Here is a 26,872-nt window from a genome sequence, read left to right on the forward strand (position 1 = left end):
TCTCTAACCTAAACACTTCACAGAAACATTAAAAATCCTTAAAACTTTTTCCAAGACATATTTCAGATAAATGGGGTGTTTTAGAATTAATTCTCTTCAATTTTCTTCTAGTATATGAACTTATCTCTAGTACAACAGAATGGCAAACCTTCAGAGAAAATTAAGGTGGCAATGAACAGTGATGGATGCAGCTTGCTTTCCTATTTCCCTACAACATTTTAAGGCACATGTTAAGACGAGTTGTCTCAAGCACTGACAATCACAAAAATCCAATAATGTGTGGCTTATATTGCAATATGTATTTTTGGCAAGTAAAGATACTAACTAAAAATTGGCCAAGGATAAAACAACCCTATGACAAAAGTCTGAGTATAAAGTCAAAATTCCCCAAATACTAATATGTTCAGATGCACAACTGTCATCAAACAGGAAAGTGTGCCAGTTTTAAAACTGTTGTCTGAAGTTCCATGCTTTTCTAAATCACTTATCAATAAGCATGATTTCTGTTTTCTTACCTTAAAAGAGACATGTTGTTCCATATGACGGAGAAGCTGTGGTTTTTGAGCAGCTGTATAGTCACACACTGTACATTTAAACTGCTTTCCTGAAATAGGAATAAAAAATGGAATAATTTTTTTCTATTGAAGGTCAGAAAATGACTGATTATATTTCCTCATATGAACAATATTTGAAGTCTGACACTTACTCTGCAAAATTCTGGTTAAACAGAGGTAAGAGCAGGGTAAAGAAGAAAAAAGGCTTGAATGTCATCTTTGAATTATGAGCATTAAATAAGCTAAATGCTTCTAGTAGGATAGTAACTTGGGAAAGAAGAAAAATAATTGTTATAGTGCAGCCTAAATGAAAGGAGGAAATCAATTATTTACAACTGGAGGCGCAGTTACTTTGCTACCTGTAAAGTAGATTTGGAAATCCTTAACACACAGGTGCTTGTTTATGTTCATGTATTTTTACCTACTTCTCTCCCAAGCACTGAACTGTTATGATTCAAATACATTTTCCTTTCAAAGCATTATCTCTCCCAAATAACCTTTTTTTCCTTATGATTTAAAACAACACAATTTCCTTCCTTTTATTCTCTGGGGTGCATACTCCCTTTCTCCATTATTTATCTTTAAGACTCTATCAGCCTGCTACCTCCAGCCAAATAATAAGATGTATTAAATAGAGAAAGACTTCATTCTTGCATATTAACTGCTCATAGCTGGTAAAATGTATTTGACTTGATGTGGAATAAGCATGTATTAAAAACTAATGCAAAAGCAAAAGAAGTAAAATGGAGGATGGAGAAGAACAATACAAAATATTCTGTATTATCCTGAAGAGATCAGATTTCTTCAGAAGAAAAGTTAAAAGTATTTTATACTAGGCGTGAAAGTTTCCATAAAACAGAGCTAAAAAGAAACTTAATACAATTTCTGACATCAAATTAATATAATGAAACCCAGGCTTTCTGGTTTATTTCTAAGCACAAACAGTAATAAGCCCAAACTACGGAATTGTTTTCTATCATGCCACTCTCGAGAAGTCCGTCTTCTGAAGAACAATAAAGCAGACAGAAACCTACTTTATATTCCACTGGTTAAATTGACCTTGCAGGGCTGATATTTGAACAAATTGCCTGGATTCACAAGTCAGGAAGACTCATAAAGAGCAAAACATCTTTCAAATTCAGTCTTTGTGAAATACCTAAAGAACACTGGATATGTGCTAGCAAGAACTTCTGAAGTGCTGTCACTTCAGAAAGGGACATTTGGGCAAAGAGAAACTGTCAGCATTCAAGAGGCCAAAAGTCCCTTGACAAATCTGACGCTACCTTCCTGGTGACAAATGTTACTTTATTTTTCACAAGTGTCTGGAATGCATGAAGAGGTTACTGGGGTGGAATTAGTGAGGGAAATTTCTTAAGACTCCACAGACAGTCAGATTCTATTTCCACAGAGCCGATGGCAAAATGTATTTCCAAAGGTATGAGGAATTTCCTGGAACACTTTTGGAAGCGTAAAAAGCAAGGCAAAAGAGTGTAAATCTTGGATTTATTTGCATCAGTCAAAGAGAAAGGTGCATCAAAAAAGAATATTCAATCACCTCAGTTATTGCAAGAGGATGATGACAGTCTGAAGCCAGATAAAAAAGGCTCCTGGTAATAACACTGCCTCTAGAGTCATGGTTTCAGCCTGACCTAGCAGCAAATGGTAAAAGAATATAGTTCCATGCATGCAAATAAATGTTTAAAATTAACTTCATACCTTTAAGCTAAAGCCAGACAAGGCAGCTCCTGCACAACTACAGTGCCAAATTTCAAAGCAGCCTCAGCTGAATTGCAGTAATGGCTTACACACACATATATTTTGTTGAAGAAGTAGAACTAATTCCCAGGTAAAATAAAATTCAACTTTCATTGCTGAATTTCACTATTTGGACACACCAGATGGTGAAAACAAAACAGAAATATTTTGAAATAAAACCCCATGCAGAGAGGTTTTCAAATAGTCTAATTGTGCTCTGAATTTCCTTTTAATTCAAATGCAATCTGCCTCCTTCTCCCAGCCAGGAATCAGCTGAGGATTGCATTTGATAACTAAAATCTTGATTCTTGCATATAAAGTCCAGATGTATGGGCAGCACCTGCTTGATACTGACACCAAGTTGTTTCAAAATCTTGGAAAGTACTTCTGGAATAACAAGTGACTAACTAATGGTAATACTACAGTAACTATAGGCTTCCTAAAATATAGAATCATAGAATGGTTTGGGTTGGAAAGGACCTTAAGATCACATAGTTCCAACCCCCCTGCCATGGGCAGGGACACCTCACACTAGACCACGTCACCCAAGGCTCTGTCCAACCTGAACACTGCCTTGGACTTGCTTGTCCAACCTGAACAGCAATCCTTGAACATTGCCAGGGATGGAGCATTCACCACTTCTCTGGGCAACCTGTTCCAGTGCCTCACCACCCTCACAGTAAAGAACTTCTTCCTTAAATCTAACCTAAACTTCCCCTGTTTAAGTTTAAATCCATTACCCCTTGTCCTATCGCTGCAGTCCCTGATGAAGAGTCCTTCTCCAGCAATGTATCAATGAAAAAGGGATCATTTCCTTCACTTATACATGCAGATAGAAGCATAAATATCATAAATATCTCTGACAAAACCTTCACATAGATAAGAGTTGCAAGAGAGCATCGAGTACTTTCTAGAAAAGGATAATACTAATGAATATCCAATTTTTAATAAAAATTGTTTAAATGAAATGGTCAGTAGAGTGAAATGAGGATTCACAAGGTTGCACGAGTAACAACAAGCAAGCTACTAAGTCATAATGAAGGTCTGTACACCGTATCTTGCTCTTTTCAATATGATAATCACAGAGGAATAAAATATTCTTCTATCCCAAATTTCCATACAAAAGATAATAGTTTTCTGGATTTGCATATCACTTCTTTCTGTTATCACAGAAATATTAAGATTACAGAGCAAATTCAGCTGCTGCATGTGTGCGTGTAGAGAACACATGCTTGCCTCACCACTAGATGATTAGACACAGAGCTGCACTAGCCTTGCCTCTGTTGGGCTACTGGATTTGCCAACTCCCAACAATACTCTTGCAGAAGATAGTAAGAGACATAATTATGCAACTATTTGTGCTTTCAAATTTCTATTGAGATCAACAATTGCCTGTAAGAATATAAAGATATAAAGCAAACACAAAATGTCTCAAGTATTGCAGAGACAACCGGTTTTCTTTCACAGATACTAATTTTGCAAAGGTTTGAATTATATTTCACAGTGTCTCACAGGGATAAACAAAATCTGTAGGCAGCACTTTGTTCAACTGAAAAATGCTTGTTAGCAAGGCCCTGTAGTACAGCCAGTATTTATTGCTTTGGAATAAGCTTGCACTTAACAAACATACACTTACCATCAGCAGTATGAAGGAGTTTATGGCTCTTCAAAGTGCCTTTTGATTTGAACTTTTTCCCACACATATCACAAAGGTGTGTTTTCTCAGTGCTGTGACGATTCATATGGGCTTTCAAGTTACTCTTGCTGCGAGTGGCATACTCACAGAGGGAGCATTTGAAGGGTTTGACACCTACGAATAAAAATATGATACAAGCAAGCTGAACCTTGTGATGACAGCAGGGACATGTGAGCAACACAAACAAGTTCCAACAGTTTAAAATTTAGCTATCTGCATTTAAGAAATCTCACCTACAGCCTCTGCGTAAATGATACCGAGCTCTTGACAGCATCATTTAACTTACTGAAAGGAGGGTTTCTTTCAGAATTAAGTACTTCCCTACTGAAGCCAGGCACTGGGTTTAACCAAGGATATATTAATGTTTTGATCTTGGTGTGTCCATCCTCCATTTTGAAGTAGAGCCCACTGCCTAAATTGATGCCTAGCTGGTATACATAGCAAATATCCCTCTAAAAGTTTTCAGATAACTATCATAGAATCATAGAATTGTTTGGATTGGACAGGACCTTAAAATCATCGAATTCCAACCCCCCTGCCACAGGCAGGGACACCTCACACTAGACCATGTTGCCCAACACTCTGTCCAACCTGGCCTTGGAAACTGTCAGGGATGGAGTATTTACCACTTTTTTGGACATCCTGTTCCAGTGCCTCACCACCCCACAGTAAAGAGCTTCATCCTTATATTTAACCTGAACTTCCCCTGTTTAAGTTTTAACCCATCACCCCTTGTCCTATCACTACAGTCCCTGATGAAGAGTTCCTCTCCAGCATCCTTGTAGGCCTCCTTCAGATACTGGAAAGCTGCCATCATTCTTCATTTAATACCATAAAGAATGAAGAAACCTGTTTTAAGGAGGACTGGTTAATTAGGTACTTGTGCAAAGCTGTGTTTTATTGTTAGTTACTATCAGGCTGGCTAATGGCTCACATTGCAGTACTTGTTTTTTAGGTTATTATTTTTGGCCCCCTTGCTAAGATGCAAGCACTTACAATTTCACTTCTCTCAAACAGTCCAAAGTATGTAAGAGAGAGAGACACACAGTATGTCATCTAACAAGTCTACAAGAACAAAGTAAATCCTTCAAGAAGTCGAATAAATCTGAATTGGCAGAGTAGTTCAACAGTTTCATGAGACTCTGGCAGTTTTAGAATGATATTCATGACCTCAGAACTAGATTTACAAGCATGAGGAATTATAGCCTACTTTAAGCAGATTTGATTGCACACTTTGATTTGGAAATAAATTTCTATTCACCTCAATCTCACACTAGTCAGATGGGTTCCAAGCCTTCTTGGCAGAACAAACAAACTGTATCTAAAGGAATACACAAATAATGGCTCTAAGCCTACAGTTTTGCATTACCTAAACTCCTTAATGGAGTAAAGGCTACTGGAAAAAAGCACCACTACAGTACGTAGACAGGTGAGCTCATAGCTAAAGCACTCAAACAAATACGCAATACTAGAAAAAATGTCTGAAGTATCTGCATGGGAACAAACACTTTGGAACCAAAATGGTGATTTGAGAGTATCAAAACTCATTATCCCCTTTATGCAGAGAGAGGGCTAAAGAAACCAAAATCATGCTCGAACACTCTGTTCCATAGACTATTAACTGATTAAAGAGCATACAAGTGGTCTTCCAATTGTTATAAAAATGGACAGACTGGGTAGACACAAGATTTTGCTGGGCATAGATTTTAAGTTCAAGGCATTTTCAACCCGTGTGTTGCCACATCACTGGAATTTCTCCCTAAAAAGTCATAGATATGATCAGCATTCTTATGGATTTTTTCATCACTGTTTATGTCCATGTCAGCTATTTGCTATGCCCAGCATGATTTAACTAAAATACATACAGAATTTATATGTATACATCAAAGCAACCAGATTTCAATTGTTTTCCTAATAGATTTCCAATCCAAGTATTTTTGGACAAATGTGAAAGCAGCAGTTACCCATGAAAAGATACATAAAATCACTTGCTTGAAGAGACTGAGAATGCATTTAATTCACTCCTCCTTACTCACTTTTATTACACAATACTTTCATAGATGTTTATGAATGAGCTTTTGGGAAAAACTGAATCAGAAACATACTAATTTTATAAAACATTTAAGCTGTCTATTCCTGTTATGAGCGTGCAGCTCATAACATGTGATCCAGAATGTATTAAATTATTTAGCCTCCAGTGTAGCTTAAGGATTTTGATTCAGGTATAGCCATAATTTTTAATTCCTTTTTATATCATCAAAGTTCATGTGGAATGAGACTGATTATATACCCAAAAGCTTAAAAGCAGAGTTTTACCTTCATGAGCCCAAATGTGACGTTGAAGGTCTGATCCATTCTTCATAAAATAAAAATCACAGTAGGGGCATTTCACAGCTCGCTTTCCAATAAGTCCTTTCAGCTGAACTCTTCTGCCAAGAATCTCAGAAATAGTCGTCATTGAAACCTCTGAGAGAAATATAAAAGGTAATAAAAAACAGAAAGACATGAGGGAATTTGTTCTGTAAGTAATATTGAAGAGATAGATCCCGATTCACTCCAACTTTTTAAAAGATCTACTTCCCCTACTGCCACTCAGATAACACCTGAGCAAAAAACATAAGGACATTATTTCCTGCAGGGTTTCAATTCATATCAGCCATAGTTATAATGGTCAGAATGTCTGATAATCAGGTATAAACTACAAAGAAAAGAACAGACTCATGAATAATGCTATTGGAAGGACCTGTAAGGTCACCTCTCCAAGTTGGGCCAACTCTGGAGTTCCAACTTAAAAGTTACATCAAGCTGCTCAGAGTCATATCAAGTCCTGTTCTGAACATATCCAAGGACAGAGATTCTACCACCTGTCTTGGCCTGTTCCAGTGTTTGACAACCTTTACAGTCAAAATTGTTTTTCTAATTTCTAATAAGAACCTCCTTGCTTCAACTCATTGCCCTTCACTGTAGAATCCCAAGCAGATTCTGGCTTTGTCTTGATTCTGGCTCTGTCTTCTTCTTAATGTCCTATCCTGCCTGAACTCACATGCACAAGGAAAGCAACCTCAAAAGGGAAATATAAAAGCCCATGAACTGAGCAGAGAAATGTTCTGAAAGTACCCAAAGAAAGGAAAATACAGACACAAGTCTGAACCCTCATCAGACTTCTATGGCTTAGATGCTTCATTCATGAGTGAAAGCTAGTGTGTTCCCTCCGCAGGGATCTATCTCGTGTCTCAAACTATTAAGAAGCAACAAATTAAATCAGTGAATGAAAAGATGGATGAGAGCTGCGACAAGAATCCAAGACTCAACTTTCACTGCTCAGTGTCCATATCATTTGGCAATAAAGCCAAGCTCTCTTATCATCTTGTTTTGAATACTGCTCTACCAACGTCTACAGAGACTTTTGTCCTACTGCCTTCACGAGATCAGAATTCAACTCCTATTCTCTGCAAACCTAGAAGGATCACTCTTTTATTTCATACTTTGATGAAACAGAAGAGACACGAAAGGGGTCACACTGAATGATATTAAGTAAAGAGAGGGAGCTTCAGAAATAGCATTTTAATGATAAGTAAGAGAGGGCTTCACTTTAATTTTGATATGTCGTTTTAAAATCCAATTCCTTTTAACAGTATCCATTTTCCCTTTCAACTTTATTATTTTCTATTTATGTTTTTAAAAACAACTGCACCCATTCCACTGCAGTACTTGTTATTTTCTGTCAGGAGATCCCTCACATTCATTTGGCTTGCAATGAAGTATGCTGTTCAAATAAAGGATTGATTTCCTCCTGATAACAAGGACAGCACACCCAGGAACAGATATGTGTGTTAATTCTCCTTCATACATTTAAACAGTGTTATTGCATAAGTACTGCATAGGTATATCTCAGATGCAGTATTTCTTTAGTACCAAGGAGATATATCTTATAAATCTGGTACTTTGCTTGCAAGTTCCATTCACCTGCAATATACAAATTAAAAATGAAGTGATCGTGCCCCTCTACTCTGCTCTCGTGAGACCTCACTAGGAGTACTGTGTGCAGTTCTGGTGTCCTCAACATAAAAAGGACATGGAACTGTTGGAACAAATCCAGAGGAGGGCCACAAGGATGATCAGGGGACTGGAGCACCTCCCATATGAAGATAGGCTGAGAAAGTTGGGGCTGTTCAGCCTGGAGAAGAGAAGGCTGTGTGGAGACCTCATAGCAGCCTTCCAGTATCTGAAGGGGACCTATAGGGATGCTGGGGAGGGACTCTTCATTAGGGACTGTAGTGACTGGACAAGGGGTAATGGTTTAAAACTTAAGCAAGAGAAGTTCAGGTTAGATACAATGAAGAAGTTCTCTACTGTGAGGGTGGTGAGGCACTTGAATGGGATGCCCAGGGAAGCGGCGAATGCTCAAGGCCAGGCTGGACAGAGCCTTGGGTGACATGGTTTAGTGTGAGGTGTCCCTGCCCATGGCAGGGGGGTTGGAACTGGATGATCTTAAGGTCCTTTCCAACCTTAACTGTTCTATGATTCTAAAAAGAGGACACAAAATTAAAAGGCTGTTCAGGTTTTCTTTTTTTAATCTTTCCTCTATTATAAGCCAGAGTTTAAGAGAAGCCACTTTCCTGTGTCAAAAATTGTACATTATACGTTTAAAGGGATTCAGCTACCAAAATGCAGGAGTTTAGCATGCCAGGGCTCTAAAGGTAACTGCTATTTCTGGACCCCTGACACAGTGTACTCTAATAATTCAGCAGTTCATGGACGAGTGCTGACCAATGGCAGCCTGTAAGGACACAGTACATAATGTATTGCTAGTTCACAGATCACATTACGTAGGGAGGCCTCCTACACTCCCTAGCTGAGACAGCACAAATGATTTACAGGCCCAGTGCTTGAGATTCAATTTCTATGCTTAGTGGGTGACACACCTCCTGACTACGGTATAGCACAGAAACCCCTCATCTCCATTTGCTGCATTAGACATGTCCTGATGTATGACAAGCCCTTCAACCACACTGTTGTAAAGTAGCCTGCAAATAAAGAGGTTTGGTAACTAAAGAGCTGAAGTGAGAGTTAGTCTGAAATTGAAGGAAATTGTTTAAAACACGGGTCTAGCACTATCTAGTGGCAGTAGGAAGATAAGAAACTACTGCTTTACCTATTATGTTGAAATTCTGACAAAGCCAAGAAAAGTTACATCATTTTAATTGGATTTTTTCTTCCCTAAACTCAAGTTTTTAGTGTGGCTGGTATTTTCTTTCTTAATATTATGGCAGGTGATAAGTAACACTGTAGCAAATGTTGGCCAATGCAGTCAACTCTCCTTTACCCACAGTAGCGGGGCCTTTGTATCTGCCCTGGGTTTAGATGGAATAGAGTTAATTTTCTTCCCTGCGGCTGGTGCAGTGCTGTGTTTTAGCTTTAGTCTGAGAACAATGCTGGTAATATATGGATATTTCAGCTGTTGCTCAGTAGCACATATTCTGATCAAGGACTTTTCAGTCTCATGCTCTGCCAGTGAGGAGGGGCACAAGAAGCCAGGAGGAAGCAGAGACAAGACACCTGACGCAAACTAACCAAAGTGGTATTCCATACTGGGCCCAGCATATAAACTGGGGAGAGTCATCCAAAAGGGACTGATAACTGCTCGGGTTGGGCTGGGCATCAGTCAGTGGCTGGTGGTCAACCGTATTATGTATCACTGCTGTTTATTGCTTGTCTTCTTCCCTGTTTTAGTCTTGTATCTCTCTACTTGCTATTTCCCTTATCGTTATTATTATTAGTATTAGCAGGAGTATTATATTGCACTTTAGTTATTAAACTGTTGCTATCTCAATCCAGGCGGTTTACATTCTTTTGATTCTCCTCCCCATCCTGCATGGGGAGGGATGAAGGTAGGCTATGACAGAGCAGCTGTGTGGCGCTGAGTTACCAACTGAGGTTAAACCACAACACTATCCAACATAATACTGAGGAGGAAAGTAGAGACACATCAAAGCAGCTCTTCCGAGCTCTTACCAGTCAGATTTAAATCAGTGCCTGCACCAGTCACACTTTGGCACTGAAGTCCCAAGGTTTGAGAAGGGATTGTTTACTCAGGCACAGCATGTTGACTCACTGCACATTTTATGTTGAGCTTGCACTGATAAATCAGGTTCATTCTAGTGATGATTCACTAGAATGAGGGGTATAAACAGAGTTTGAATGGACTGCAGTGGTTATCTTGGATCCAGCCAGGCTTGTCAGCTCCAGTTTAATACTGATCATACTACACCCCAGATGGTTCTAGCAAGAGACCTGCTGCAGACTTAAGTTGGCTCTGGAGGTAAAGCCCAGCCACACACCAAATGAGCACAAGCAGCATCAGCTCAGGGACTTCTGCCTTCACACCAATTACCTATGGACACAATAATGTGTAATAAATGCCTTTCTGTCAGTTTATATATGGCCATTGGGAATTTTATGTCTCATGGGTTGTTATAGGATGTCTGTCTGCCTAATTCCAAACTACCCAATATTTAATTTTAATTCACCTAGGTCCTCTTTTGGAAATGACTTCCCTGCCAGATGAAGAGATTTCCTAGCACAATTACCTGATAGACTCCACATCACACAAGCTGGAACAATGATTTTTTTTCACTCTAAATTCTAACATCTGCAAACCCACTACAATTCTTCTAAACCAGTTAAATTAGATGTAGACTCTTCTCTTCTGTTGGAATATAATCACACTGCTCACTCTAAACCTTTATCCCTTTATGGCAATAGACTGAGAAATTTTCCTTGATTTTTCCTTACCAGGGTGATTTGTCTTGATGTGAGATTTTATAAGTCGATCTTCAGAAAATGACTTCTCACACACAGGACAGGAATAACTCTTTTTATCCTTAAGCAAGAAAGGAAGAAAGATTGCATTATCAGTCTAGTGGTGTAATCACCATAGTCATTACTCAGTAATACATGGTTCTCAACAAACTATAATTGAAAGTTCAGCTTTTAAGGAAAGAAATGAAGATATTTATAGTGAAGTAAGTGAAGGAGAAACATTAAAGCATTCTAAGCACACCATTAATCCCCATGAATGAAGGGCTCCCAGTTACAGCACATGAGAATATTCACAATAAATGTAAGCATTATGTTCTGACTGACTCTTTAGAGAATCAAGAGTTGAAAGATGAGGTCACATAACAGAAGAAAAGGTATTGATGTAAGCAGTAATATTCTGGGTTTTTTGAGGTTTTTCACAAGTCTACCCTTCTGAAACCTAAGTATTAGATCTCACTATTCTGAAGATACCCACCAGTAGGTATATTTAGAAAATGGCCTAAAATTGAGCACAGGAGTTAACAATGACAGATGCCAGTACTCACTGTCTTCATTTCTAACTACTTCATAAATATTCAGCAGTTAATGTATTGCCAATAAGGTATTATTCTCCTATTTTGATTTCAAAGCCAGCCTGTAAATTGTCTTTTATCAGTTTCACTGATGTTATGGAAGATTAACACCATCAAACAAGTTCAGCTGGAGAGTTTTGATGCAATTTCTTCCTATATGCAATTTTAGTGTAATCGTATTTTTAATCTTTTTGCGAATGCATCAAACTCCACATAAAAATGTAGGATTTTTCTCAATTAATTGGTTTTTGGAATAGAAGATTCAAGGAATCTACAAGTGCTGACAAAATCTTACTGGGAAAGAGCTGTTCATTTGTGGAATTAGGGTCTTTCAAATGATACAACTTATTACCCCTAAACCTGATCCTGCTGATTTCACACTTCTACCTGAACACGTTACTCAAATGAAAATTGGCAGATTAACTCTAATAAAACCCTACAGCAATGTTTGAGCCTCTTCAAAGGCTGGGTTGCACGATCACATTCATAATCTGGCACATGTAAGAAAAATATAAGCACAGCATCATTTAGGGGCTGCTGAGGAGCCACCTGAAATTTGACAGATCTCACTCTGTCAAACTGTTCCTCAAGGTTACTATATAACTGTGTTTAAAATACACAGTACATGAAAATTGAAGACCAGCAACACTCGACTGTGCATTAGAACTATACTAGTGTCCTGGGTTCAGCAGCAGCAGTCATTTTTTCTCCTTCTTAGTAGCCGGTGCAGTGCGGCATTTTAACTTTCAGCCTCGGAACAGCGCTGATAACACCGATGTTTTTAGTTGCTGCTCAGTAATGTTTACTCTGACCAAGGACTTTCTGAGTCTCATGCTCTGACAGGGAGGAGGGGAGGCCAGGAGGAAGCAGAGACAGGACACCTGACCCAAACTAACCAAAGAGGTATTCCATACCACAGCACGTCATGCCCGGGGAGGTAACCGGGAGTTACCTGGAAGGGCACTCTCTCTTCTCGGTTGGGCTCGTTTCGGTGAGTGGTGCTGTATTCTCTTCCCTTGTTATTTCTTTTATCATTATTATTATTGGTGTTAGCAGCAGTGATTTGTGTTATACCTTAATTATTGGACTGTTCTTATCTCAGCCCATGGGAGTTGCATTCTTTTGATTCTCCTCCCCATCCCTCCGGGAGCTGGGGGAGAGGAAAGAAAGGGGGAGTGGGGAGTAGAACCTGTGTGGCTGACTGGGTTTAAACCACGTCAACTAGTTATTTTCATTTATTTATATTAGTATACTTTCATGCACTGTTAGGCATTGCTGCTCTTTAATATTCATTGTATTAAGTGTTTCTTATTGTGCCCAGAACACTAAGACAAATACACAGTGCTGTTTCATAAAGTTAAATTAGAAAAAAAAAAACAACCAACCAACACTCCCCTCCACATACACTACTTTAAGTTAAATACTGCAATTGTCACAACTCTACATTCTTGCTAATACTTTTCAAGACAGCAAGACTAGAAGCCTGCACCTGAAAGAGCCAAAATCATCAGTAAATGCATAAAAAACTACAGAGTAACATGAAAGTACAGGCAAGAACACATCTTTCTATGTGAGGATGGTAGCAAAATAATTCAAAGAGCTTTCTTTAAGCAGCCAGAAAGTCTTCACACCAAGTTCCGCAGCAACCGATCTTCAAAAGGGGTGTCTTTTTCAGTGTAACAAATTGCACTTCGGAGCACTAAGTCCCTTCAAAGTGACTGTGTCAAGCGCCAGCCTCTCACCAAAACCATCCAGCTAAAACCAAACCTTTCACAGCTTTTTTGTCCTGGCCAGTCCCACAGACCTTTGGAGCTTACATTGTTAGTTCTGACTGTTTTAAGTGCACTTCTCACGCAGCACTGAGAGCTTGTGACAGTGCTGGTCCCTCCGTGTAATCCCATTACTCTGAAAAGCAGACTTCAAGAAATCCCCTGTTGCAAGCTAAGTATTTCAGAGCATGCAGGTCAACGCACAGCTCCAAAGAAGGTCTCCACCACCACAGCTCTAGCTCTTCAGAATGTCCTTGTCACACATGATGACAAAGACACTTTGAAGGCCTTCCTTAAGCTGAGGTTGTAGTAATATCTTCATAACATTCTCGGCATGCAGGTTTTCCTCTGGTAAAATTAAAAGTTATTTAACCTATGCCTTTCTGGAATGCCTGCCTTTTAAATGTCCTTATGGTTGTTTTTTGAGGGACACAAACAGAAGCAAAGTATTGGAGAGCTGGATCTACCTTTGTTGGGGACCAGCTGCATGGTCCAATCAGCTACTTCAAAGTCACTTCCACACTTCCTGAGACTTACTTAATCCCCCTATTAGCCAATTTGAGAATATCTAAGAAACTTAATTCTAAAATGAAGTGAGCTTTCTGATTTAAAGTACTGTGCACGTTCCACATCAGGAATGAATTAGGGCCATAAATATTCTTAAACCTAGCAAAATGCTTTCCAACCCTAACTATTCTATGATTCTATGATTCTAAAAAGACTAATCTAATACTATCACAGAACTTTCTTATTTATGCTAAGTTTAATTCTAAAATAAGGCTGCTTACATATACAGTGATGAGAAGAAAAATGAAAAACCTCTGTATACGCAGCATTTAAACCAACAGACCACTATGGAGTTCATTTAATGAATCAAATAGTACTAAATATGACTTACATGCAAAACACCAGAAACATTAGAAGCTATCGTATCACACTCATCAGGAGTGAGACATTCTGATGACGCAAATATCTCTTATGAACATACGTAGAATACATATGATCATATATTACAGCATCCACATGGTAATCATAGAATCATAGAATAGTTAGGGTTGGAAAGGACCTTAAGATCATCAAGTTCCAACCCCCCTGCCATGGGCAGGGACACCTCGCTCTAAAATCTTGCCACTAATTTCCAACAAGATTGTGTGAACTCCTGGCAGCTTTGTTACCAATTCCATTAATAGTGTAAAATTAAGACCATGGCCACAATAAAAAGTGTTTAGGCCCAAATTGGACAAATACACTATAGAAATGAAAAACTCATTCCCCTACTTTTGTACAGTTTTCTAGAGGACTATAGAGTCAAAGCCTGCTCCTACATCTATTCAGACCAACAGAAATGTAATTCCTAATGCCTAATGAAACACAATTAGTTCCCTCAGTTATACTTCCAAAGACTGAGGATATCCAGAAATGTTCATCATGCCATTAAAATCAGAATTTTCACAGAAGATCGCCAAATTACGCTGATGTCCTATTAAAATGCAACTTGGCTACAAGGATCTGATGTACCCAGGAGGTGGCTACACACACGTGTGAAGGAGGCTAGAGAAGAATTTGCTAATGGTTAGACAGACTTATGAAGTCTGGCAAGCAGCAGAAATCACGGCTCACAAAATGACAATCACCTGCACACTGTACTGCTCAAGCAAGTTTTTTGTGTGTGAAATTACTAGTAAAGATAGCTGGCATTCATTATGGAAGCAAGGACCAAGAACAAAAGCCATTTTCCAACTGAATGCCTGATCATTACATCATAGATTTTTTGGTTAATTCTCTCCCTTCCCAGTACTTTGCATTCTTGACTACACAGTGGCACTGGACCAGAGTGCAGTGGTATCACAGTCAGACCAGTGATGGTCTGAAAATTAACACTCCGCAGGAAGGGGAAATAAGCAATCGCAGCTTAAGTATCTCACTTTCTACTGACAGCTCTAACTATGCTGTTACAGGAAAGGTCAGCAGCATAATGAAATTTCTAAGCATCCTTTCAAGGGCAAGAATCATTTACACCGCAAAACACAGGTGACAGCAGATGTAGGCACCTAATAGCAAGTGGTAGTTCTGGATGTGAACTCTCATTTTATTTAGGAGCTTCTCTTGTAGCATCAATTACATATATAGATTTAACATCATTTCAGAGGTCAGCACACTGAGTACTGTAAAACCCACTGGAAGTTGTAAACAAACTCTGGTACCTATGTCAGCATTCTTTAGCTCCACAACTCATCCCTAATGTTACCACTAGCTCATTCACAGAATCACAGAACCATAGAATACTCAGGGTTGGAAAGGACCTTAAGATCACCTAGTTCCAATCCCCACCCATAGGCAAGGACATCTCACACTAAACCATGTCACATAAGTCATTATAAATGGCCCATCCCTTTCCTAGCTATTATGACACTGAAGTGAGTCACACATGTCACATAAAAGCCAATAATTGTCTTAACTGTCATACATAAGCCATAGCGGTAAAAGGTATGGAAAATCAGGGAATATATGCAAAGTTCTGGTTTTGAATCAAGCTGAGCCTCTATTTCCAGACTTCAAAAGTAAAACTTCCCTGTAAAAACAATGTGCAGCAAATTCAGAGACAAGAGGCAGCACATACAAATTCCTCATCATCATCATCTCCCAGGCGATAAATAATCCCAAATTCAGTACAAGACTTACATGGTACATGAACAGTAAGGTGGGTCACTATATACTGAGTGACAAGCGTGAACAGTAAGCTGCTATTTAATAACCATCATTCATCCTATTACCCAACTAATACAGGGATTCAGGTGAAAAGCAGCCAGCAACAAGGTAACGAAAGATAAGCATTCATGCAAGACACTGAGCTGAGAGGTTGGTATCTTCTTTTGATATGTTGGTATCTTTTATGCTCCATCCCTGGCAGTGTTCAAGGCCAGACTGGACGGGGCTTGGAGCAACCTGGTATACTGGAAGGTGTCCCTGCCCAGAGCAGGGCAGGGACAGTTGGAACTGAATCATCTTAAGGTCCCTTCAAACTCAAACCAGTTTGTGATTCTATGATTCTGTCTCTAGGGAAGATTTAATTTTAATGTTTACTGATTTTGCAACCTAAAATTAACATTAAAGAAGCTGTCCACATTTAGGTGTGCATAGTTTGTTTAAGTGCTATATTTTGGAATGATTGGCTCTGTGTGCATTAAGCAAATATACCAAGCAGTGGGATCAAAGGCCAATATGAGAACTGCCAAGTTGAGTCACTAAATTCTAATACATAAATTTTTCAATCTATTTAATTACTCAAATATATTTGACAGCAAGTATCAGTAAGCATCCTTCTGAAAGATCTCACTGTGACACTGGTTTTAATTATAAAATGCATTTTCTCAGTTCTACTTAGTATCATGAAAACAATGCTCCTGGTGGGAGCTGAAGGATACTCATCACGCTTGAAAAACAGGCACTTATGTAAGGATATGGGACACCTCATCTCAGAGGCTTTAAGTAGTCTCAGACATCATTTACACAGATTTGTGCCATCAGATGGACATCATAAACACAATAAATTCAAAAGCAGCCTAAAACAATGTCTATTATTTGAGCTTTCTGCCAATTTCATAACAAATTCACTTTCTGTTTAGGGAAAAAGGGGAGGAAAAAACGTTCCCTTTTGTGTCACCTCTTCCATTTTGTCTTTTTAAATCATAGAATCATAGAATAGTTAGGGTTGGAAAGGACCTTAAGATCATCAAGTTCCAACCCCCCTGCCATTGGCAGGGACACCTCACACTAAACCATGCCACCCAAAGCTCTGTCCAACCTGGACCTGAACACCGCCAGGGATGGAGCATTCACAACCTCTGTGGGCAACCCCTTCCAGTGCCTCACCACCCTCACAGTAAAGAATTTACTCATTATATCCAATCTAAACTTCCCCTGTTTTAACCCATTACACCTTCTCCTATCACTACAGTCCCTAATGAAGAGTCCCTCCTCAGCATCCCTATAGGCCCCCTAATCTGTCCTGTAGTTACAAAGGACTTTAAGAAGAGTAGGAGGTGCAGTGTTCTGTTCTGTTAGAGACACCAACTTCAGCTGTTGGAAATGCTGGCCACGAGCCTACCTGCTGACTGCAGAAGATCACCTGAAACCATTAGGCACTGTATATTAACAGCTTTTTTAAGTAGCTGAGCAGAAATCGGCCACATCCTGGGAAAAATTAACATGAATCCTTAATTCAAGCATCACATTTCACTATTAAAAGGAAGTGTAACAACAGTATTTATTACTGTATTTTAAGTGAGTTGTGACGTTGCTTTCTCGTGATTAGGAGGGATTTGTTGTATGTGGTGCATTCTGTCAAGTGTGTGTAAGATTTATTGACAAGACAATGCCAGCAAAAACCATAATGTTGTGTAAAGAAGAAAGATCCGTCTGTGTGAGTATTGCCTTGCTCTTAAAGGACAGAAGAGTGAGTGTTGCAATTAAACAACTGGTATTTTCTGCTGGAATAAGAATAAAAATATATTCAGAAGGGTAAACTGCCTTTTGGAAGTGCTTTACTGCATAAATTATTAAAATGCCAAATTGCTAGGATGTAGTTCATGCCAATTTTCTGGCAGTTATCAGTCAAGAAAGATTAAATACAAATAGCATGCCTGTCAAACACTTTCTGAAATGCTAAACTGTACTTTATTCAACACCACTACCTTCATGTAAAATGTGTGAGGTCGTATGTTCCACCTAAGCACTCCAGATGGCCTTCAAGAAATACTCTGGTTAAAAGTAGACTAAATTCATTATGCTGGGAGAGCAGGCACTTGCTGAGCACCCTTTTCTAGAGGTCAATTTGAAACAGGAAGGAACTTACCTATGTTCATACAGTGTGAGTGCATGCACATTATAACCCAAGCCTACATACAAGCCTAGAACGTCCCAGATCAACAATACATTGAAAGTAGAAAGGATCTTGCCTTTCTGACAGTATCTTAACCTATTTGGGCCATTCATGCAAAACAATAAAACAACAAGAACAAGCAAGGCAATGCTGATGTAAAGAAAATAACTGTTTTTTTCTTACTCTTGCAAGAAAAACATGTAAATAATTTCACTTTCTCATTCCTTAGTTTTAAAATATTTCTCATTCTGAATAATAGATTTTTGAAAGTATATCATGAAAAAATGCAAGCAGGGTTGATGTAGAAAAGATTTTTCCTCAGAAGATTATTCATGAGATAATGTTGGATCAGAGCAAGACCACAAAGCAGTGTATTGCACAAAGAGGCTTGCAGTCAGGCATGCAGCCCTTTGCATAGTTTCACATAAAACGTAACAGGGCACACTGAAGGAGACCTGACCTCTTTTTAACACAATGGCATTCAGAGATGGAAGGCTTCATGAATAAGATAGGAGCCTTTAAAACGTGATCTCTTCATCTGTGTAACAGCAGCAGAAAATGATAGGTGTTTAAAGAGATTGGCTGCAACTAGTTAGAGCTATTAGGAAAAAAATAACTCTTTTCAACTTAAATTTCTTCCTTCTATAGTAATTAAGAGAGGAACATGTTTTTGTTCTACCATTTTATGAAGGAATGGAATTCAGGTCCATGGATGGAATTAAGTGAAGTAACAATACTGACCTCATTTTACTCTCTCAAAACTCAAGGAATCTGAGAATACCAGGAAAATAAAAGGGAGAAAATGGATACAGACATATCCTATAGGAAACCACTACAAAATGGACCACATATCTAGTTGCTGTAACTCATGTATTCCCTGCATAGAAGAAAGCAAAGGATGCTTGGGTAAGAACCTGTATCTTCAAATATTGCCACACAATTCCAAACACTGTGATAATGACACTTGAGACAAAAGTACCATTTTGTTTGTTACTCACCAGTTCCGTGTGAACTTTAAGATGTGCCTGGAGCTTGTATTTATCAGGAGTAGAGTAGTCACAATGTTCTGTGGGACACTTCAGCAAAATATTACTGTGTTTCTGAATGACGTGACGCTTAAGGCAGTTTTTGGTGATGGAAGAGTAATTGCACTGGGAGCAGTAATATAAATGTTCTCGAGTATGCGTACGAACGTGCATGTCATAATGTACCTGATACCAGAACAACTTGCCTGAAAATAAAATTAGACATGAGGAAAGTAAATTCTACACAACTGCAATTGAAAATTCTAATACAGAACCAGTTTTCTTCCAGGGTAAAACACACTGCTTGAATCCCACCTCTTCTGGTTTACTGAAACGTTGCTCTAAAGTCACTCTGCTACTGAAAACCTGTTTACAAAAACCACTTTTGACCTGCAACAGCCTAACAAGGGCAACTTTAATACAGATCAATGATCTTTTTCCTAATGAGAAAGTCCTTTAAATCTGTTTTATTCTAGAAAGAGTCTGAATGCAACTGCACACCAAAAGAGATTTGTCAAAATCTTTTTGTTGGTTCCTTCTGTGTTATTCCTCTAAAAGCCTTTCTGGCATAATGGCACCAACAAGTGTACAGCAATTCATCTAATATGCAACATCATGGTGTTTCAAAAACTTCTTTCAAACTTTGATTTCTCCCCTTCTCAAGACTAAAGACTACAGGATAAACCCTAAATTGTTTCTTTTCCTGTCAAGACAAAAGTTTTCAGTTAGAGTACATGGGAATGGTGTATTCCTCCCTCTATCATAAATTCAAGCAACCAAGTATGATCAGAACAGTATTGATCTGATACTATGCAATGAAAATTTTCAGTTAAAAATACATGGTTCAAAACAAGTCACAAAAATATACCAGTACACATGTATCTACTGTACAGAATGATTATTATTACACATAGAATCATAGAATAGTTAGGGTTGGAAAGGACCTTAAGATCATCTAGATCCAACTCACCTGCCAGGAGCAGGGACACCTCACGCTAGGTATCCCCACATACTACATGAGAAAGAGTCTGAATTTTGTATTAAGCTGATAATGAAGTTTAAGTATTAAAACATGGACTGACTAATGCTTATCTCATGCCTAATCTGCTGCGCTTGGCCTCATTGAAAGTTATGAGGTGGGAAGAGGCATGTGGACAGAAGTGATCTATCAAATTTCACATCAACACAAAACCAAGTATAACAAAGCACTTCTTTACCATATTCCACTAGTGGGTTTTTGAGGAGATGAGTCATTTCATGATATTTACACAGCAAGAAGTAAATCTCATTGGACTACAGAATCCATACTGAACTACAAAACTAATACTGCTGCAAAGATACACAAATACATCAATCACTAGTAACCAGAGAAGCTAGAAAAAGATGGCTCACTACATAACATTTTAAACCCCCAAACAAACATAAGTCCACTGCTCCTTACCACAATATTCACATTCTAAGTCTCCATAAACCTTCCTTATCCTCTCACACAGCTCTGTGTTCATTTGTCTCTTCTGCAAACTATCCAAGATCTGCATAAAGGCAACAGCTCCACTCCCACTGTCTGGTGTAGCTGCATTAGAAAAGGCTCCCTGTGGACCAACAGCTGCATTCGCTGCTGGTGCTGGCAGAGGGCTTGTGGTTTCTGCTTGGTTTTGAATTGGCACACTGCTCGTTTCTGATTCACTGGAAGGAACAGGCTGATTTCTCTCCTCAGAGTCTGAAAGGTTCTCAGTCACTGCATTATCCTGACTTGGAATTAAACTTTTGTCTTCAGACAGCAAAGGCTGAACTTCTTCACCCTGCTCGTTTACTGAGCTGCTGGGATTAACTTCCTCTTCATTTGCAGGAGAGCCTTTTAACTCATCAGGACCAGAAGTACCATTTTTCAGCTGAAAGCAGTCTGATGCTACACAGGACTGAATGTCTGGGACTGCTACATCTGTTGTCTGACACGGTGTCTCTGCTACATTCTTCGCTAAAGGATTTTTGAATGCTAAGGAAATGGTCGTATCCATTTTTGTGTCACCATTAGATTGACCATTATGGTTTACAGCTGCAGCTGTTGATTCACCTTTACAGTCAGATGGTTGTGGTGTGTTACCAGCATCGGTACTCATCACAGTCAACTCATCTGCACTTTGTGCTAGCTGTTCACCAAGGGCTTCTGGCTGGATATCACCTCCCGGCTCAAGTAGGCAGAAGCTCTGATTGATAGAACTGTTAAAAACAGAAGCCTCCTGCAAATCTGCATGCACATCTTTGATGTGAGCACGGAGTCTTACAGAACTGACAAACTTCTTCAGGCACACGGAACACACGTATACAAATGGGTGCTTTCGAACATGAAGCTCAAGAGCTTGGTATTTAGTGGCTCCATGACCACAGAGCTCACAAGCAAAGGGTCTTTCATCACCATGAACAAGCATGTGCCGGTCTCGATCGAGTTCATTCTTGAATTTACGCTCACAAATATGGCAGTCATAAAGAAGTTGCCTTTTGCCCTCTCGTGTCATCAAGCAAAGTTCATCAAAAACATCTTTCACCTTTTTATCTTGAAGGTCATGTGCTTCCTTGATGTGCTTGATCAGGTTTTTCACATCTGAGTATTTCTTTTTGCAGAAGCGACAATGCTGCTTGATTTTCTTATGAACTCTTTCAATGTGGACTTTGAGGTGGCCTTTGCTGAGACAAGTGAACGAGCAGTAATCACAGCTAAACTTCTCCCCTGTATGCTTCCGCATGTGGACGTTAAGGTTGGCTTTGATTGCGCTGGCGTAACTGCAGTATGAACATTTATAAGGTTTTTCATTTGTATGGATCCTCAAATGTGCTTGGAGAGAATGTTTAAATTTGAACACTTTGTTACAGTATTCGCATGTGAAAATCTTCAGTTGAGTTGGACCCAACCTAAAAAAAACAACAAACCAGTTAAGTTTACAGCATCGAAACTTTGTAATATTTCAGAATTACCCCAAATATTCATAATGGACAGAAATGCTTGTTTTTAAAGGTATTTTCCATAGGCCTTTTAAAATCTACAACTTATGCACAGCCAGGCTGAGAAAGTCGGGGCTGTTCAGCCTGGAGAAGAGAAGCTGTGTGGAGAAGGAGGACCCGGGTAACTATAGATCGGTCAGCCTCACCTCCATTCCTGGGAAAGTGATGGAACACCTTATCCTTGGTGCCATCTTAAGGCATATCAAGGATAAGAGGGTTATGAGGGGCAGTCAACATGGCTTCACCAAGGGGAAGTCACGCTTGACCAATCTCGTAGCCTTTTATGAGGAAATAACACGGTGGATGGATGATGGCAGAGCGGTGGATGTCGTCTACCTTGACTTCAGCAAAGCGTTTGACACAGTCTCCCACAGGATCCTCGCAGCTAAATTGAGGAAGTGTGGTCTTGATGATCGGGTAGTGAGGTGGACTGTGAACTGGCTGAAGGAGAGAAGCCAGAGAGTTGTAGTCTATGGGGCGGAGTCTAGTTGGAGGCCTGTATCTAGTGGAGTGCCTCAAGGGTCGGTACTGGGGCCAGTATTATTTAATATATTCATCAGTGATTTAGATGAGGGAATTGAGTGTACTATCAGCAAGTTTGCTGATGACACTAAGCTGGGAGGGATGGCCGACACGCCAGAAGGCTGTGCTGCCATCCAGAGGGACCTGGACAGGCTGGAGAGTTGGGCGGGGAATAACTTGATGAAATATAACAAGGGAAAGTGTAGAGTCCTGCATCTGGGCAGGAACAACCCCAGGTTCCAGTATAGGCTGGGGAACGACCTGTTAGAGAGCAGTGTAGGGGAGAGGGACCTGGGGGTCCTGGTGGACGACAGGGTGACCATGAGCCGACACTGTGCCCTTGTGGCCAAGAAGGCCAATGGCATCCTGGGTTGTATTAGAAGGGGGGTGGTTAGTAGGTCGAGAGAGGTCCTCCTTCCCCTCTACTCTGCCCTGGTGAGACCTCATCTGGAATATTGTGTCCAGTTCTGGGCCCCTCAGTTTAAAAAGGACAGGGACCTGCTGGAGAGAGTCCAGCGCAGGGCAACTAAGATGATTAAGGGAGTGGAGCATCTCCCTTATGAGGAAAGACTGAGGGAGCTGGGTCTCTATAGCTTGGAGAAGAGGAGATCAAGGGGTGACCTTATTAGTGTATATAAATATATAAAGGGGGAGTGTCACGAGGATGGAGCCAGGCTCTTCTCAGTGGCAAACAATGATAGGACAAGGGGTAATGGGTACAAACTGGAACACAAGAGGTTCCACTTAAACTTGAGAAGAAACTTCTTCTCAGTGAGGGTGACGGAACACTGGAACAGGCTGCCCAGGGAGGTTGTGGAGTCTCCCTCTCTGGAGACATTCAAAACCCGCCTGGACATGTTCCTGTGTAACCTTATCTAGGTGTTCCTGCTCCGGCAGGCGGATTGGACTAGATGATCTTTTGAGGTCCCTTCCAATCTCTAACATACTGTGATACTGTGATACTGTGTGTGAGACCTCAGAGCAGCCTTCCAGTATCTGAAGGGGCCTACAAGGATGCTGGGGTGGGACTTTTCATCAGGGATAGCTGTAAGACAAGGGATGATGGGTTTAAACTTAAACAGTGGAAGCTCAGGTTAGATATAAGGAAGAAATTCTTTACTGTGAGGGCGGTGAGGCACTGGAACCGGTTGCCCAAAGAAGTGGTAAATACTCCATCTCTGGCAGTGTTCAAGGCCAGGTTGGAGAGAGCCTTGGGCAACATGGTCTAGAGTGAAGCATCCCTGCCCATGCCAGGAGGGCTAGAATGGATGAACTTAGGTCCTTTCCAACCCCAACCATTCTATGCTTCTATGATTATTTTTCAGCTGTTCCTTTTTTTAGAAGGCTCAGAAATTATTTCAGTTTCATTAAAATGGATAGGGAAGCATCTCATTCACATTTTGCATGAACACAAACGTAAATAGTTCAGAATTACCTGCTTGATTTCATTGCCTGTTCATACGGGGTTTGCTGAATGGCATATTCTTGATAACCTCTTCGTTGTGATGGGTCTTGAACTGTTGCCTCTGGAGCTGCGGGTTCACTTTCTTGGGGAGCAGCCTCAACAGGAACAATTCTTGTGGCTCCTAAAAGCAAGAACAAAAAATGCTTATTAAAAATAGCCTAGTAAAACGTGTTATCTATAATACATAAGCATAAGCAAAACATAAAACTCTGTAATCATTAGTGCAACTATTTTGGTTTCTGTCGTTAAATTCGTGTGTGTAAAATGATAGACACACTTCAAGAACCCATCAGTATTTACACCACAGATCTGCCTAAATAATAAGCCACAACTGCTGATTCTAGGGACTGTTCATGGTGCTTGATTTCTGCTATTATGTGATCCTACATCTAAATATTTCCACATTCTAAAAACTGTAACTTTTCAAAATGAAATTTTAGTATATTTGTTTCTTCCCCATATTATGTCCTTTAAAACCTGAGACAAGCTGTTTAATCAGTTCCACAAATAAGGCTGAGGAAAAGACACTGTTTAGTCTATTTAAAAGTGCACAACTTTTCCTTATACAGATCTTTTACTGCTTATATTTTGGGGCATACTGTCATCCTTCAGAATAAAAGAATACATTCCATGTGCACTTCTCAATCTCCATTAAAAGCAGAAGGGGCTCTGCTAAACGCAATAAGATCAGATTCTGTCCCTCAGAGCTTTACAGTTAGTTAAGGCACAAATAAGCATATTTTGAGATGTGATCGCGTGGAAATTACTTACTTGGGTGTTCTTTATTTTCTGAATAGTAGCAGGAAAAAATTAATGTTGGCCATCTGTAGTGAGCACTGAAGGTAGTGAAAATCCATATCAATATTAATTTACACTGAAAAAAACCCCACTGATGTATATCAAACCAAGCACCCATTACTGACTGATCACCTTCTTTTAAACTTCTCATCTACCCATGTGTTCGATGGGAATGCTATTATCTTCAACAGTTGAAATTAGATATATTTGTGTATTTATGTACTTATCCATGCACACATTACAATGATTTCACACTACTAACAAATACTATAGAAAAGTCTTCGAAAAAAATTAAATGCTACTTTCTGATCTTCTAAGTTTTCAGCCTATGTTACCAGAACACTGTAACTTCTATTCTTCCTGTCACTCCCTCGCATAAATGCCAGGTTGTCTAACAGGACTCCATCTATTAAGCTGGACTAGAGTAGCCCAGTGAGACAGGAACTTGTCATATAGTAGTGTAGATGCAGTTCAATCAGTAGGTTCAACATAAAGATGGATGAAGACCTTGGGCCCACTGTACGAGAGGAACTAGTTCGAGACCATCTTAAAAATCTGAACGTCCACAAATCTATGGGTCCTAATGAAATCCATCCATGGGTCCTGAAGGAGCTGGCAAATTAAGTTGCTAAACCACTGGCCATCGTATTTGAAAAATTATGGCAGTCAGGTGAAGTTCCTAATAACTGGAAAACGGGAAATATAACCCCCATTTTCAAGAAGGGGAAAATGGATGACCTGGGGAATTACAGACCAGTCAGTCTCACCTCTGTGTCTGGCAAAATCTTGGGGCAGATTCTCCTGGAAAACATGCTAAGGCACATGAAAAACAACAAGGTGCTTGGTGACAGACAGCATGGCTTCACTAAGGGGAAATTCTGCTCGACCAACTTGGTGGCCTTCTATGATGGAGCTACAGAACTGATGGACAGCAGCAGAGCAGTTGATGTCATCTGCCTGGATTTGTGTAAAGTGTTTGACACTGTCCCACACGACATCCTTATCTCTAAATTGGAGAGACATCAATTTGATGAATGGACCACTTGGTGGATAAAGAACTGTCTGGATGGCCGCACACAAAGAGTTATGGTCAATGGCTCCATGTCCAGCTGGAGACCAGTAACGAGTGGTGTCCCTCAGGGATTGGTGTTGGGACCGGTCTTGTTTAACATCTTCATCGCTGACATGGACAGTGGGATTGAGTGCGCCCTCAGCAAGTTTGCCAATGACACCAAGCTGTGTGGTTCTGTTGATACGCTGGAGGGAAGGAATGCCATCCAGAGGGACCTCGACACGCTTGTGAGGTGGGCTGATGCCAACCTCAGGAAGTTTAACCATGCCAAGTGCAAGGTCCTACGCCTGGGTTGGAAAAATCCCAGGCACAGCTACAGGTTGGGCAGAGAAGAGATTCAGAGCAGCGCTTCGGAGAAGGACTTGGGGGTGTTGGTCGATGAGAAAATAAACATGAGCCAGCTCCAGTGTGCGCTCACAGCCCAGAAAGCCAACCATATCCGGGGCTGCATCAAAAGGAGCGTGACCAGCAGGTCGAAGGAGGTGATCCTGCCCCTTTACTCTGCTCTTGTGAGACCTCACTAGGAGTATTGTGTGCAATTCTGGTGTCCTCAACATAAAAAGGACAGGGAACTGTTGGAACAAGTCCAGAGGAGGGCCACGAGAATGATCAGGGGACTGGAGCACCTCCCATATGCAGATAGGCTGAGAAAGTTGAGACTGTTCAGCCTGGAGAAGAGAAGGCTGCATGGAGACCTCAGAGCAACCTTCCAGTATTTGATGGGAGCCTATAGGGATGCTGGGGAGGGACTCCTCATTAGGGACTGTAGTGATAGGACAAGGGGTAACGGTTTAAAACTTAAACAGTGGAAATTTAGACTGGATGTAAAGAGGAAATTCTTTCTTGCTACAGTGGTGAGGCACTGGAATGGGTTGCCCAGGGAGGCTGTGAATGCTCCATCCCTGGCAGTGTTCAAGACCAGGCTGGACGTGGCCTTGGA

At 40.1% G+C, this 26,872-nt stretch overlaps 1 protein-coding gene across 4 annotated transcripts in view; it reads right to left on the reverse strand.

Annotated features, from left to right (window-relative positions):
- ZFAT (zinc finger and AT-hook domain containing) overlaps nt 1-26,872 on the reverse strand; it is a 983,920-nt gene that overhangs the window by 931,306 nt on the left and 25,742 nt on the right. For all 4 annotated transcript variants that reach the window (XR_009728577.1, XR_009728576.1, XM_061374126.1 and 1 more), the window contains exons 5-11: nt 24,033-24,183; nt 20,517-21,985; nt 19,049-19,281; nt 10,801-10,888; nt 6,322-6,471; nt 3,946-4,119; nt 516-604 (exon numbers count right to left, since the gene is read on the reverse strand). Coding sequence is in view for 2 of the 4 variants with exons in the window: in XM_061374126.1 (XP_061230110.1) it covers nt 516-604; nt 3,946-4,119; nt 6,322-6,471; nt 10,801-10,888; nt 19,049-19,281; nt 20,517-21,985; nt 24,033-24,183 (2,354 nt within the window). In the remaining 2 variants the exon portion in view is untranslated. The remainder of the gene's footprint in view (nt 1-515; nt 605-3,945; nt 4,120-6,321; nt 6,472-10,800; nt 10,889-19,048; nt 19,282-20,516; nt 21,986-24,032; nt 24,184-26,872) is intronic.

This window comes from Neopsephotus bourkii, unplaced genomic scaffold (assembly GCF_033783945.1).
Source record: "Neopsephotus bourkii isolate Nb327-2 ecotype Australia unplaced genomic scaffold, CSIRO-AGI_Nbou_v1 NB_1637, whole genome shotgun sequence".
Taxonomy (NCBI): Eukaryota; Metazoa; Chordata; class Aves; order Psittaciformes; family Psittacidae; genus Neopsephotus; species Neopsephotus bourkii.